This window comes from Pristis pectinata, chromosome 3, assembly GCF_009764475.1.
Source record: "Pristis pectinata isolate sPriPec2 chromosome 3, sPriPec2.1.pri, whole genome shotgun sequence".
In the NCBI taxonomy this organism is placed as follows: domain Eukaryota; kingdom Metazoa; phylum Chordata; class Chondrichthyes; order Rhinopristiformes; family Pristidae; genus Pristis; species Pristis pectinata.
Window position 1 is genome coordinate 41,406,621 of NC_067407.1, and position 14,794 is coordinate 41,421,414.

A 14,794-nucleotide genomic window follows, 5' to 3' on the forward strand; every position below is an offset into this window, starting at 1 on the left:
GTCACTCCCCATTCAGCCCTGCATCACCGGAGCCAGGACTTCTCAAAATGCAGCAATTCACACTCATCCCATCTGCAATTCCTTGGCCCATTTTCCCAGCTGGTCTAGATCCTGCTATAATCTGAGATAACTTTCTTCACTTCTTCCACACGACCAACTTTGGTGTCATCCACAAACTTACTAACCACATCAACTACATTCTCATCCAAATAGTTAATGAAAATTAAAAACACAAGGGGACCCAGCACAGATCCCCGTGGCACACTGCTGGTCACAGGCCTCCAATATGAAAAACCACCCTCCACCTCCTACCACCAAGCCAACTTTGTATCCAAATGGCTAGCTCACCCTGGATCCAATGTGATCTAATGTTCAAAACTGGCCTACCATGAATGTCTAGCGCCCTGCCCTCATCAATATTCTTAGTAACCGCTTCAAAAAGCTCAAATCAAATTTGAGAGACACGAGTTCCCCACGCACAAACCCATGCTGACTACCCCTAATCAGTTCTTGCCTTTCCAAGTACACATAGATCCTGTCTCTCAGAATCGCTTCCAGTAATTTTCCCATCACTGATGTTAAGCTCACCAGCCTGTCGTTCCTTGGCTTGTCCTTGCAGCCCTTCTTTAAAGCACAACATTAGCAACCCTCCAGTCTTCTGGTACCTCACCCGTGGCTAATAAATGATACAAATCTCTCAGGGCCCCAACAATTTCTTCCCTAGCTTCCCACAATGTCCTAGGATACACTTGGTCAGACCTCACAAATTTATCCACTTCACGCACCTCAACACCACCAGTACCTCCTCTTTTGTAATGTGGATACGTCTCAGGAATCACTATTCTCTTCCCTGAATTCCCTAGTTTCTGTGACCTTTTCCACTGTAAATATGGACAAGAAATATTCATTCAAGACCTTGTCCATCTCCTTGGTTCCACAAATTGAAGATCACACTGATCCTTCAGGGGACCTATTCTCTTCCTTGTTTCCCTTTTTGCTCTTAATATACTTACAGAATCTCTTAGGATTCTCCTTTACCTTGACTTTCGAAACTACCGAATGTCCTCTTTTTGCCCTCCCGATTTCCCTCTCAAGTGTACTCCTACATTCCTTATACTTCTCACAGGGAGAATGTGCTAACTCCACACTGACAGCACCAGAGGCCAGAATCAAACCAGAGTCCCTGGAGTTGCAGGCAGCAATACGAACTGCTGCACCAAAGTACCACCCTGCAGAGTTGGCAGACTTAATTAAAGTAGGTCAATGACCACCTCCAACAAGAGGCCACCTAACTATCTTCCCTTGACATTCAATGTCATTACCATCACGTGCACCCATCAACAACATCCTAGTGGATTTGCATTGACCAGAAACTGTACAGGATCAGCCACAAAAGCACTGGAGCTGAGTACAGGGGTGATGGGCATCTGCTACTGGGAACCAGCCAAAATGGTTCTAGACTAGTTCAGGTGGAATGCAGGTGCTCCGCCAAGTGGCCACTCAACCTGCAACTGACTTCTCCAATGCAGAGGAGAACATATTGCAAACACTAGATTGAAAAATGAGCAAATGAATCGCTACTTCACCTGGAAGGACTGTTTGGGTCCCTGAATGATGGTAGGAGGATGTAAAAGAGCTCATGTCAAATGGGAAAGCAAGAACTAGAATGGTTGGCAGAGATGGAAGAGCAAACAACGGAGTCACAAAGGGAACAGTCACTTCAGAATGCTGAGGAAGAGGGAAACAGGTCAGAAGCCTGGTGATGGAAATTGCAAAGGATGTTTAATTGTGTGCAGAGCAGAGTTTGGGGCTTGGCGGGGGGAGGGGGGGTGCAGGGAGGTATTTAAGATTACAGGACCCCTAACCTGGCTGGGAGAGGAAGTGAGAGCAGAAGTGTAGACAATAGATCTGTTGTAGTTGAGGACTTTGCCTGGTACGTTTGAGGGGAAGCCACAGTTATGTCCATATCCCTCCATTCTCTGCACTCTGCCTCTTGAAAGCATCCATCATATTTGCCTCCACGACCACCGCCAGCAGCACATTCCAGGCACCCGCTACCGTGTAAAAACACTTGCCCCGCATATCTCCTTTGAACTTGCTCCCTCTCACTTTAAATGCATGCCATCTAGTATTGACATTTCAACCCTGGGAAAAAGATACCGGCTGTCTACTCTATCCATGCCCCTCGTAATCTTATAAAGTTCTACCAGGTCTCCTCTCAGGCTTCACCATTCAGGAGAAAACAACCCAAGTTTTCCCATCCTTTCCTCATAGCACATGCCTTCTAATCCAGGCAGCATCCTGGTAAACCTCTTCTGCACCCTTGCCAAAGCCTCCACATCCTTCCTATAATGGGGAGACCAGAACTGAATGCAATACTCCAGATGTGGCCTAACCAGAGTTTTATAAAGCTGCAACATAACTTCCTGATTCTTGAACTGAATACCTCAACTAATAAAGGCAAGCATGCCATACGCCTTCTTGACTACCCTATCAACTTGTGCAGCCACTTTCAGAGAGCTATGGACAGCATATAACAACCACAATCGTAAGATGGAAGCTGTGGAAAAAAGATCTCACAAGGAAATGAGGTCAGTGACAATCTGGGAGACAATGATCTAGTGCTCAGAAGTGGGGTCATAATCCAGAGGGAGGCATATGAATTCAAGTATGTCCTCTATGAATTGGTGACTGGTGAGCCAAAAACAAAGGCACCAGCATTTGTGCAAGCTACAGCAAGAGCAACAGCATTAGTGAGCGGAGTACTCGTTGGAAGGACGATAGGTTATAGTAGTAAGGGGAGTGAAGATATTGAGACAGTCAATGTTAGTTAGCTCAGTTTTCCTCTCTCCACAGGCAATGCCTGATCTACTGGTCATTTCCGGCATTTCCTTTTGGTTTCAGCAACAGATCTGACTTGCATTTCACAGCTTTACACGTTCCTTTGTTGTCAGTCTCATTAAATGCCCTAATTAAATCTATTAATAAGGTAGCTCTATAAACATTGGGCAATTCTGGCCTTACCCCTATTCATTACTCCCACAATGTCTCTTCAAGTTAAATTTGTTTTTTTCACTCTCCCAGCTTTGAAGGGTCTTCAACCTGCTACATTAACTGTTTCTCTTTTCACTGATACTGCCTGATCCACTGAGTGTTTCCAACATTTACTGTTTTCATATCAGATTATCAGCACTTTTTTTTTAACATGACCATACAAATCTAGTTAAGAACACGAGGCTGTATCAATTCATCTCAATCACAACTCACATTGTTGATTGCTGGATTCTCTTTGTTCAGCAGCAGTTGTTGCTGTGCCACCTGCATTCGCAGTAGATTTTGAAACAATCCATTCCCCAATGCAGCAGTCTAAGTAGGAAGTTAATTTGTTAAAATATAGGTTGTATAATCAAGCTGATCAATCATCTACACACAAATTACCTGCCCAAATTAATTGAAACAAAAAATTAAAAGAATATTTTATTCTTTGCCAGATATTAAGAGAAGTAGATACAATTATTTTCACAGATAACCAGATGTACATTTCTAGGTTTGAGCAGCACTAGTCAAAAGCCACAAACAACTCTTCAGTCAGCAACGTAGCTCCTTTCCACCAGTGAAGACAACGGAGCAGTCTAAAACGAGAGCCAACATTGCAATGTTCCATTCAGGGAAGAAATTCCAGTTTGAAGAATGAACATTACATAATCAAGTATTTTTAAGGGGCTGGATTGGGAAGAGAATAGGCCCATTGGACTCCTTTGAGAAAAAAAAATAGAAAAGATTTTTCTTTTGACTTTCACGAACATTCAATACAAAACAAGTTTCACTTTACCTTCAGTAAAGCAAAACCAACTGATGGAGTTATGAGAGAATAGGGTAAATGGACAGAGAATAGGGCCCCTCAGAGACCAAAGTGGACATCTTTGTGTGGAGCTGCAGGAGATGGGAAAGGTCCTCAGTGAATAGTTCTCCTCTGCTTTTGCCATGGAGAAGGACAAGAAGACTTCAGAACTTCATGGAGAAGGATATGAAGAGACTTCAGAACTTGAGATAGTTAATGGGGATGTCTTGGGGATAGACTGCATTACAGCTGAGGTGGTACTGGATGTCTTAAGCCATATGAAGGTAGATAAATCTTCAGGTCCTGATCAGGTATATCCAAGAACATATCCAAGAAGCTAGAGAAGAAATTGCAGGAGCCCTGGCCGAGATATATGCATCATCGTTACTGATGGGTGAAGTGCCAGAAGACTGGAGGGTGGCCAATGTTGTGCCTTTATTTAAGAAGGGCTGAAAAGAATGTGGGAACTATAGACCAGTAAGCCTAATATCTGTGGTAGGTAGGTTACTAGAGGGGATTCTGTGGAATAAGATATAATAAGAATAATTTGGAAAGATGGGGGATGGTTAGGGATACTCATCACAGTTTTGCGCATGGGAAATCATGTCTCAGGAATTTGAGTTTTTTGAAGAAGTAACCAAGGTCAATGAGGGCAGGGTAGTAGATGTGGTCTACATGGACTTCACCAAGGCCTTTAACAATGTTCCACATGGTAGGCTGCTCTGCAATGTTAGATTGCATGGGATCCAGAGAGAGCTAGCTAACTAGATACACAATTCGCTTGATGGTAGGAAGGAGAGGTTGATGGTAGAAGGTTGTTTCTCAGACTGGAGGCCTGTGACTCGTGATGTTACCCAGGGGTTGATGCTAGGACCATTGCTATTTGTCATTTATATCAATGACTTGGATGAGAACGTACAAGGTATGGTTAGTGGGTTTGCAGATGACACTAAAATAGGTGGTGCTCTGGACAGTGAAGATGGTTTCAGGACTTAGAAAGATCTTGATCAGCTGGGTAAATGGGCCGAGGAATGGCAAAGGAGTTTAATTCGGATAAGTGCAAGGTGTTGCAATTTGGGAAGACAAATCAGGGTCGGACTTCCACAGTGAACTGTAGGGCCCTGGGGAGTGTTTTAGAACAGAGGGATCTAGGAGTACAAGTACATGGTTCCCCTAAAATGGCATTGCAGATAGACAGGGTGGTAAAGGAGGCTTTTAGCAAGCTGGCCTTCATCAGTCAGGGCACTGTGTATAGAAGTTGGAGTGTTATGTTACAGATGTACAAGACGTTAGTGAGGCCGTATTTGGAAGACAGTGTTCAGTTTTGGTCACCCAGCTACAGGAAAGATGCCATTAAGCTGGAAAGAGTGTGGAGGAGATTTACAAGGATATTGCCAGGACTTGAAGGACTGAGTTACAGAGAGAGCTTGAGCAGGTTAGGACTTTTTCCTTGGAGAATGAGGAGTGATCTTATGGAGGTGTACGAAATAATGTAGAGCATAAATAGGGTAAATGCACACAGGTCTTTTTCCCAGGGTTGGGAAATCAAGAACTAGAGGGCATAGGTTTAAGGAGAGAGGGGAGAGATTTAATGGGAACTTCAAGAGCAACTTTTTCCACCTGGTCAGTATATGGAATGAGTTACCAGAGGAAGTGGTTGAGGCAGGTACATTAACAACATATAAAAGGCACTTGGATGGGAACATAGATAGGAAAGGTTTAGAGGGATATGGGCCAAACTTGGACAAATGGGACTAGCTTAGATGGGAATCTTGGTTGGCATGGACCAGTTAGGCCGAAGGGCCAGTTTCCATGGTGTATGACTATATGACAGAAGTGTTCAAACTTGCTTCAAAATTGACATTTAGGTCATTAACAAAAATCCTTGCAAGGCTCAAGTCTTACAGGTGATAACATTGTAGCTCATTTTCGTATTTGCGATTTAGAGCCAAGATACACAACTTATTTTACTCTACAAACATTTATCAATGTACAATTTTCAATATTTCTAAGTAACTTATTCCACGTGAAGAACTTCAACGAGACTCTTCATAACTTTTAGTTTATATAAAAATGAAGTCCCACACCAATGCAAATCTTTTAGAGGTTTGATTATCTGGCAAATTATCATCATCAACCCAGGATATACAACTGAGTTTGGATGATGTGGATCGGGGAAGGGTAAAAAGAGCTTCACTGCAGTTGATAAACGATGATTTAGTTAGCGTTTATATGAGTTCTCTGGTGCATGGTTTATCCAGATGAATGTTTTTATTTATTGGAATGTGCTTCAGAAAGAATGATTTCAAATCAGCTACCTGTTGTGCTTGACTTATATGAAGCAGAGCTGCAGTCAGTACAGGATTTGGCAAAACTGGTAGGCCACAAGTATTCCCCAGCATACCTTAAGGGAACAAACCAGATTTGAGAACCTGAAGAAACATTTTGCATACACAAATGTTCATTTCAATTTTCTAAAAGGCAAGGTAACAACATAGAAAATTAAATAATAACTCAAAATTAGTCACTCAAACATTGGAAATGCTCCATGTACTATTTTTCTTACTGGCAAGTGACTCTGGCATGCTTAGCGTCACAACCAAGTCTGATCCATTATTTACCCGATGCTGAGAAGTGCCCATGAGCAAAACCAGGATCCAAAATATTTGTTCCTTCTCCTTCGTAACCCAGGTCTAAGTTTAATACTTCCTTATTAAGTTTGATCCTACATTTATTTTAAACTTGAAAGCACTTTTAACTAGTTTGGCCTAATTGTTAACATTATCTTTAGATTAAATGGCTGACTGTTCAACACTAATTAACTAACCTGACCATATCCTTCAGTTTTACACACAATTTAAATGCTGAATAATATTAATATTTATTGCACCAACTCTCCATCTCCTTCCCTGAGTATACACAAAAGACTCTACAGCAATAAATGAGAATAATCAAGAGCCATTTAGCAATATTGAAGCCCAGGCTGCCCTAAGCTTCTGGCTTGAAACTTCAGCATCAGCTAAGCATAGGCTATAGCGCAAACCAAAAACTACCAAAAGTTCTTGTGCTTCCTGTTGATCACATCACTGAACTTCCCTTGCAGGCAGGAAGACCTGATAAGAACACTTACCACCCCCTGCCCCACCTCCTCATGCACCAAGTGGAAAGAACAATCTAAACACATTATGGAAATTGCAACAGAACTCATGGCTTCACCTGGCATTAATAATTCAGGTTTAGTTATTTAAACAGAGTCCAAATATATACAGTTGTACCCATGTGTTCCAATTTCATTTTTCCTCAGTTTTGCACTTGCTTATAATTAAAAATCTATTAGATAATAAATGCTCATTCTACTGACCTGAAGATCTAACAGTTTCTCTCATCACAGATGCTGGCCAACCTGAAAAGCAATTTCTATTTTTATACCAAAGAGATTACATGTTTTTGCACACATTATTAGGGCTTCAACATTGGACCAGTAATCTAAAAAGGTTTTGGTAATGCTAAACAAGGTGGTTTGAATTCCACCCACTACCTCTCACACTACTAGTTTAAAGCCCTAGAGCCATCCAATTCATCTAGACATGCATCCCAATCCAGTTTAAGTGGGATCCATCCCAAATGAATTGCTCTTTAATCCCAGTACTACTGCCAGCATACCATAAGATCGAAATCCCTTCCTCCTGCATCACTCTGAACCATACATTTAATATGATCTCTTCAACCCAGTACCAGTTTACAAATAGCTCCAGTAAGAATTGTAATCTCTCTGCAGAACCTCATTCTTGTGTTTATCCACAGGATTGGTTTCTACACAGACCATAAAAACTGTATCCTCCTCCTTTTCCTTGGAACTGGTGAAGAGATTTATCATGGCAAAAGTCCACAATTTCAGCTATTGCATAGGCAACACAGGTTTCACCACTCAGTCAGAGCAGAAGAGAATTAGATCAATCGATTATACTTTCCCCTAACATTACTAGGTTTCTTTTTACTCTTCCCACTTGAACAGTCTCTAGTACCATGTTGCTATGGCTAGATTGCCCATTCTCCCAACAATCTTTGTTCACATCTATATAGACAGAAAGTCCCTTGTACACATTTGATAAAGGAAACAGCTGGAGGCTCCTGAACTATTACCTCCTGGATCCCCATACATGCTTGATACACAGACATATCTTAAAATGTTACCCATAGTTCTTTATAAAGAGCTGCAAAATTACCTTGCCAAAACAAAAACTCACTTTTTTTGCCAGCATGCCCATTGAAGTAAGGTCTCAGTAACAACTGCAATACAGCAGGATTACCCAGGGTGTTCATGAACTGCAAAGGGTTGGGTTCAGGAAGGAGACCTTTTCTGCTGTTTATCAACTTAAGAGAAAATTTAATTCAGAGTTAGACATCCAACTACTACAAAACCTAATACTTAGAAGTTTACACAACAGTAAATTAGTTGCCTTCATATCATATATTTACAGCAAGTTCCACAAACTAATAAATTTACAAATCATGAAAATTTTAACAAAAATGATAATGCTTGCAGTTAACTGAAGCATTAATGATTCAACTCAAAATCATTCTTAGTCAGAATGAAACTAAAGCAGCTAATGGTATTATTGGACCACTTACACTCAATCCAGACTGCCACCTACATTATTCCCAAATCCATATGCACTTTTTGTGGCCTTGTGGGTCCAATTTGACAGGAGGCCCCTCTGCATGGTTGCCATGAAGCAGAGTGGTCCACAAGAAATGAAGAGGCCTCAAGCATTGAATCCCAAGGCCTACCCTCAAATGGTCTGACGGCTACTGACACTTGTTAAGGGACTTTAAAATAACAAACATTTGAAAGCAGATGAGAAGCATTTAAAAATTTCAAAATAATAACTATTTTAATTTTTCTTAATTAAAAAATTAATAATTTTGCTTAAATTCATCGTAATATTTTTAATTAACTATAGCACTTCAAAGATCAAGTAAAACAACTTATCTGCATCTTCCTTTTCAAATTCAGTGACCCCTTTCAAATGAATGGGGCCACTCTACATGATTATCATCCCTGCAATAAAGCTGAAGGGTTCAATTCAAAAGTACGTTGGCATCCAAACTCCATTTTGTCCCTGATTTCTGTGTTGCAATGTGCAGCACAGAAGGTGGGAAAAAGCCAATTCATGCATAGCAGTTCACCAGCAACATTCTATAGAATTTGCTGACTAAAAATTATTAGTACAGTTCATTTGTGAAAGAAATTGATACAAAACATTAATCTGTTCATTGGTCATTGTTAAATTGTCCAGGTAAGTTAGGGTTTACAACTCTGGTTGCCCCTCAAGTCCCTGAAATCTTTCCCCTCTCACCTTAAACCCATGCCCTCCAATTTTTGATTCCCTTTCCTTGCAAAAAAGACCATGTGAATCCACCTTATCTATGGCCCTCGTGATTTTATACACCTCCATAAGGTCACCCCCTCAGTCTCCTACGCCCCAAGGAATAAATTCCAAGCCCACGTTTCATTCAACTGCCATTAACTAAATAAAACAATGAAATAACTGGTTGCAAAGTAATTTACTTTATGTAAAGAATGGGTCTGAATGACTTCAAAATGTTTATTTGATTGTAAAACTGAACCTTGATTTAGTTAGAGCCCAAGGTATCACAAAGAAGAGAATGAGCTGACAGAGGGAGTGGTTGAGACAGGTACAATAGCAACATTTAAAAGACATTTGGACAGAAACACGGATAGGAAAAGGTTTAGAGGGGTATGGGCCAAATGCAGGCAAATGGACTAACTTAGATGGGCATCTTGGTCGGCACAGACAAGTTGGGTGAAGGGCTCATTCCTGTGCTGTATTACTCTATGACTCTAAGACAAGCCATGACTGGCATTTGAAAAGATGGATTGGTAAAGCTAAGTGAAGGAAAGTGGTTTCTCCTTTATTATTTCAATTATTATTGTTATAATTATTGAGTCAAACAGGTTTTTAACTTTTTTTAAACACAATATTAAAGTAGATTAAAATAATTATAAAAAATTGTGCGTTTAAATGACTGATAATCAGATCTATAGAAATGGTTCAAAAGGCAATCAGACCCAGGAGCAGGAGGTCATTATCCCCCACCTAGCTAATGACTACTTGCAGGCTGTTCCAATTCACGGGACCAAAGTTTTCTGTGAGGGTGAGGGGGAAAAAAAAACATGTTCAGTTAAGTATGATCCAGCCCAACTCGTCTAGTCCTGCTCTATGCCCATTGACTTCTCAATAGCCCTTTGTAGGTTTGTGCTCATATTTCTGAGCTTCCATTCTCACTTCTGACCAAAATACTTGTTAGATTGAAATTTCAATATTATTCGTCATCTTTTCTTGAAGAATTAGCACAAGGACAAGAATACAAAATAGCCATAGTAGGTTCCATGACCACAACCCTATTATGAAGTCTGCACCTACCATTCCCTGGAAAAGTCGCATTATTCTCAGGCAACTTATATTTTGTAAACTAACAATTGGAATTCTGATGGCAGAAACCACTCCTGGTCACTCACTGCCACAGTAAATAAATAACAATATTCTTACAAAGTTAAAATTTTGACTACTTATTAATTTTAGGTGAACTTTATTAATACTTAGTATGTTTACAACATAGATAACCTAAATTTATTAATACTGCAGATCAGATGGCTTTATTGAACGTTTACGATTTTTCTTCAATAATAGTTAAGGCAGGCAAAAACTTGGGTTAATTTAAAAATGAAATTTATTATAGGTGCACCTGATCCTTTAATAAAGGGAATGTTATATTGAGAGGAATTCAATCCATGTTTCTGTCAACTTGGAAAATATTGGGCCATTACAGACCAAGAATTTTCAAATACTGATGAAGCTGCTCATAGCCTTAAAATTGGGTTGAGAAGAAATAAAATCTATATATTAATAAATATGTATCATAACAAACATGCATTTACCTCCTCCTTCACAGCATGTGGATGTTCAAATAAATTCAAGGGCCTAGATGTGGTACTGAAGTGCTTTAATATCACACCAATAATCACATTTCAATGATAGTTATTTGTGCAAAAGTAAAACATGATTGCTTCAATCTTCTTGAAGTCATTTGGGCAGATTGCGAGAAGCAGGATAGGAAGGGGCAAAGAGAGCAAGACAGGGTGAAGGAGTAGAAAAATAAAAGAAGTAGGGGTGGGGGTAGGGGTAAGGGGAGGAGGAAAGGAAATCTGGCAGGATGCTAATGAATTCAAGTTTTGATGACGCAATTCCTTTATTATCCTTCAAAATTTGAAACATAACTCTATTGCTCCCAAATAGAACAATGTGCAGTCAAAAGAAAAACGGGTTTGCAATTCCAAATGTCCTAATAAAGTACATAAAACAATACCAAGTTTTTTTCTATATCCTGTTGTAATCAGTAATGTTGCTTATCATTAGATTAAGAATAGAATAAGTGTCACAATTCATCCAGCTCTTTAGCTTACATTGTACAATGTATCATTCTCAAAAGAGGATTAAAGATCTGACTTACCAACCTCTGGGCAGCAATTAGTGCTGCCAGTGTACTTCGTCCTGGAGGCCCTGGAGCACAAAATGAAATATGGACATGGCTACCCCCAATAAGCATTCCGCTCGTGGATCGCTGAACTAATTCAGTTTGATCAGCAGTCTCGTACTCCACCACTGCAAAAGAAGGATGGCTACCTGAGCCCTGGGCAAGCTGACAAATAAATGGAAGAAAAATAAGTACATTAAAAAAAACCCTTCAACAGCATTAGCTCTCCACACAAGGAAATATCTGGTGGATAGATGAAGCAGTTCCTCAGTGGGCTCTGTCATTTCTCAACCTTCCTTAACTGAATTTGGTCAGTTTAGACAAAAAGGGCTGGAGAAGATAGGGCACATTGAAGGAAAGAAGAAATCATACAATAAAAAGGTGCAATTTAACAAAATAGTTGAAAACCCAATGAAACAGACATCGACAACTTTGATGAACAATTTTACTCAAATGTACACTGTAACACTAAAACATTAAAAACAAAAGACTACAGTTTGGAAGATGTCTGTTTCGAAAAATCTACTGGTAAGTAAATTGCCAAGAATCTGAAACAAAGCTGCTTACTAAAGATCCGGCAAAAATATTTCAGAAGTATCTTCATAAAAAGTAGCTATTCTATGACTGTAACATCATGCATCACACAAGCAGCCAAGAAGGCTCAAACACTTCAGATAACACAAATAATCCATTTAAAAGTACTGAGCTGTCAGAATAGAATGTAGCCTGGTTCAATTCCAGATTCCAAATTAGAAGGCCAAAATAAAAATTACGTGTTCAGGTCAATATTTGGTGATCCATGCTGGAATCAGGCGTGGCTGCACTATGAGTCACAAAAGTTAAATAGCTTTCAGATAGTCACAATACTGTCAAAGGCAAAGAAATTTCTGCAAAATGTACCAGTAGTGCAAGATATAGATTTTTTTTTAAAGAACTTCATTTTATCCCAACTTTGCACACCATGTTAATCTAGGTTACCATTTTTCATAAATAAAATATACTTCTGATTTCCCAATTTCAGCAGTGGTAAGTGGTGGAGAGAGGGGTGAAGTGGTGGGAGGCAGTCAAGAAAGCATGGAAAGGATAGTTTGAGTGAATCCAAATAAAAGATCTGTGAACACTTATTTCAAATATCTTTCTGGGAGAACATCATTCAAAAGTTTTGAACCGAATCTCCTCTAATAATTAGTAAGTGCATTATTCCAAAGCAGAAGAGCCAGAATCCTGTATAACTGTGACGGTCAATAAAGTTAAGAGGTAAAACTCAAGTTAGGCAACATTTGGAAAAACTAGAAAACACATTAAAAAAAGGTATAACACCGAATAGGCAATGGCTAATATTTACATAAAGTATTTAAAGACAATAAAAACCCCGCAGGAAAAGTGGTTCAGGCAACAACAGCAGGAAACATTAGAACTGGGCAAATTTCAGATTGCAATAAAGGACAACCAAGAAAAAAAGAAAAACAAGAAAAAAGGAAAGGTAGAATGAGACAATAATCAAGAGAGAAACAAAATGCAGACTATAAATGCTTCTATAAAATGCATACAAAGGAAAATATTTGGAAAAGGTAACGTGGATCCCTTGAGATCAAAACAAGTTATATTTTGGGGGGGGGGGGGGGGCAGAAGAGAAAGGTGAAGGGAACAGAGAAATTAAGTAAATTTTTTGCATCTCTTTTCATGAAAACATAATAAACTTGGAAATAGTGAGAAATAGAAATAAATAAAGTTGTTAAAAAAAATTGGAGAAAGTAATGGCACTGAAAGCTGATAAATCCATGGGATAATCTAAATCCCAAGATTCTGAAAGAGGTAGCTATGGAAGTAGTGGATGTACTGGAATTTTGGATCATGACACCCAGAGTTCCCACAGATCGGAAGGCAGAAAATGTGGCCCAAATATTTTTTAAAAAAGGAGGAAAAAAAAACAAACAGAACTAAAGAAAAGTTAGCCTTTAATTATTAGTGGATATAATGCAGGAATTTATTGCAGAAGAGTTAACAAAGCACTTTGATTGGGTAGAGTTAACAAGGATTGATGTAAGGGAAATCATGCTTGCCAAATCTGTCTTTTTTTTTCAGGTTGTATCTAGCAGAATAGATGTCATATATTTGGACCTGAAGAAGGCTGTTGATAAGGTCTATACGAGAAAATAATGAACAAAGTTACAGCATATGAAATTAGGGAATACTACACTGGTGGAAATTGAAGACTTGTTACTAGAATGAGGAGGAAAAAAATAAGTGATTTTTTTTAGGCTGCAAGGATGAACTAATAGGGTGCCAGTGTTTCCACTTGGGGCTTTAATGACTCACAATCTCTCTCAGTCATTTAGAGATGGTAATATATCCAAGGCTGCTGACGACATGAAACTTGGGTGACAGTCTGGATGGTGAGAAGAACACAGATGCTCCAGGATGATAAATGAATACACAAAGACATTGCAGATGGAACATGATGTGCAAAAATAAGTCATATATTATGGTAGAAAAGCAGCGTATTTTTTGTTTAAAATGGTGAAAGATTGAAAGGTGTTGGTGTTCGGAGGAACCTAGTATTTTTGTACACGAATCACTGGAAGATAACGTGCAGGTACAGCAAGTAATTAGCAAGACAAATGATAGGCTGGCTTAACTCCAAGAATATTGACATCTTAGAGTCAGAGCCATACAGCACGGAAACAGGCCTTTCAGCCCAACTGGTCCATGCCAACCAAGATTCCCATCTAAGCTAGTCCCACTTGCCCACTTGGCCCATATCCCTCTAAACCTTTCCTATCCACATATCTATCCAAGTACCTTTTAAATGTTGTTAATCTACCTGCCTCAACCACTTCCTCTGGCAGCTCATTCTATATACTGAACACTCTCTGGGTGAAAAAGTTGCCCCTCAGGTCCTATTAAATCTCCCCCCTCTCACCTTAAACCTATGCCCTCTAGTTCTCGATTCCCCAACCTGGGAAAAAGACTGTGGACATTCACCCTATCTATGCCCCTCATAATTTTATCCACCTTCTATAAGATCACTCCTCATTCTCCTAAAGTCCAATGAAAAAAGTCCCAACCTGCTCAACTTCTCTCCATAACAGTCTCTCAAGTCCTGGCAACATCCTCTTAAATCTCCTCTGTACTCTTTCCAACTTAATGGCATTTTTCCTGTAGCAGGGTGACCAAAACTGAATAGTCCAAATATGGCCTCACCAATGTCTTGTACATCTGCAACATCACATCCCAACTTCCATACTCAGTGCCTTGACTACTGAAGGACAACATGCCAAAAGCCTTTTTCACCAACCTGTCTATCCGCGACGCTACTTTCAGGGAACGATGTACTTGTACTCCTTCGTCCCAGTGTCTACAACATTCCCTAGGGTAGTACCAATCACTGTG

General features: G+C 39.7%; 1 protein-coding gene across 1 annotated transcript in view; it reads right to left on the reverse strand.

The window, feature by feature from the left end:
* raver2 (ribonucleoprotein, PTB-binding 2) overlaps window positions 1-14,794 on the reverse strand; it is an 80,597-nt gene that overhangs the window by 42,889 nt on the left and 22,914 nt on the right. Inside the window, exons 5-9 of the mRNA XM_052010722.1 lie at window positions 11,378-11,566; window positions 8,089-8,215; window positions 7,203-7,244; window positions 6,160-6,245; window positions 3,268-3,366 (exon numbers count right to left, since the gene is read on the reverse strand). Of these exons, the coding sequence (XP_051866682.1) occupies window positions 3,268-3,366; window positions 6,160-6,245; window positions 7,203-7,244; window positions 8,089-8,215; window positions 11,378-11,566 (543 nt within the window). The remainder of the gene's footprint in view (window positions 1-3,267; window positions 3,367-6,159; window positions 6,246-7,202; window positions 7,245-8,088; window positions 8,216-11,377; window positions 11,567-14,794) is intronic.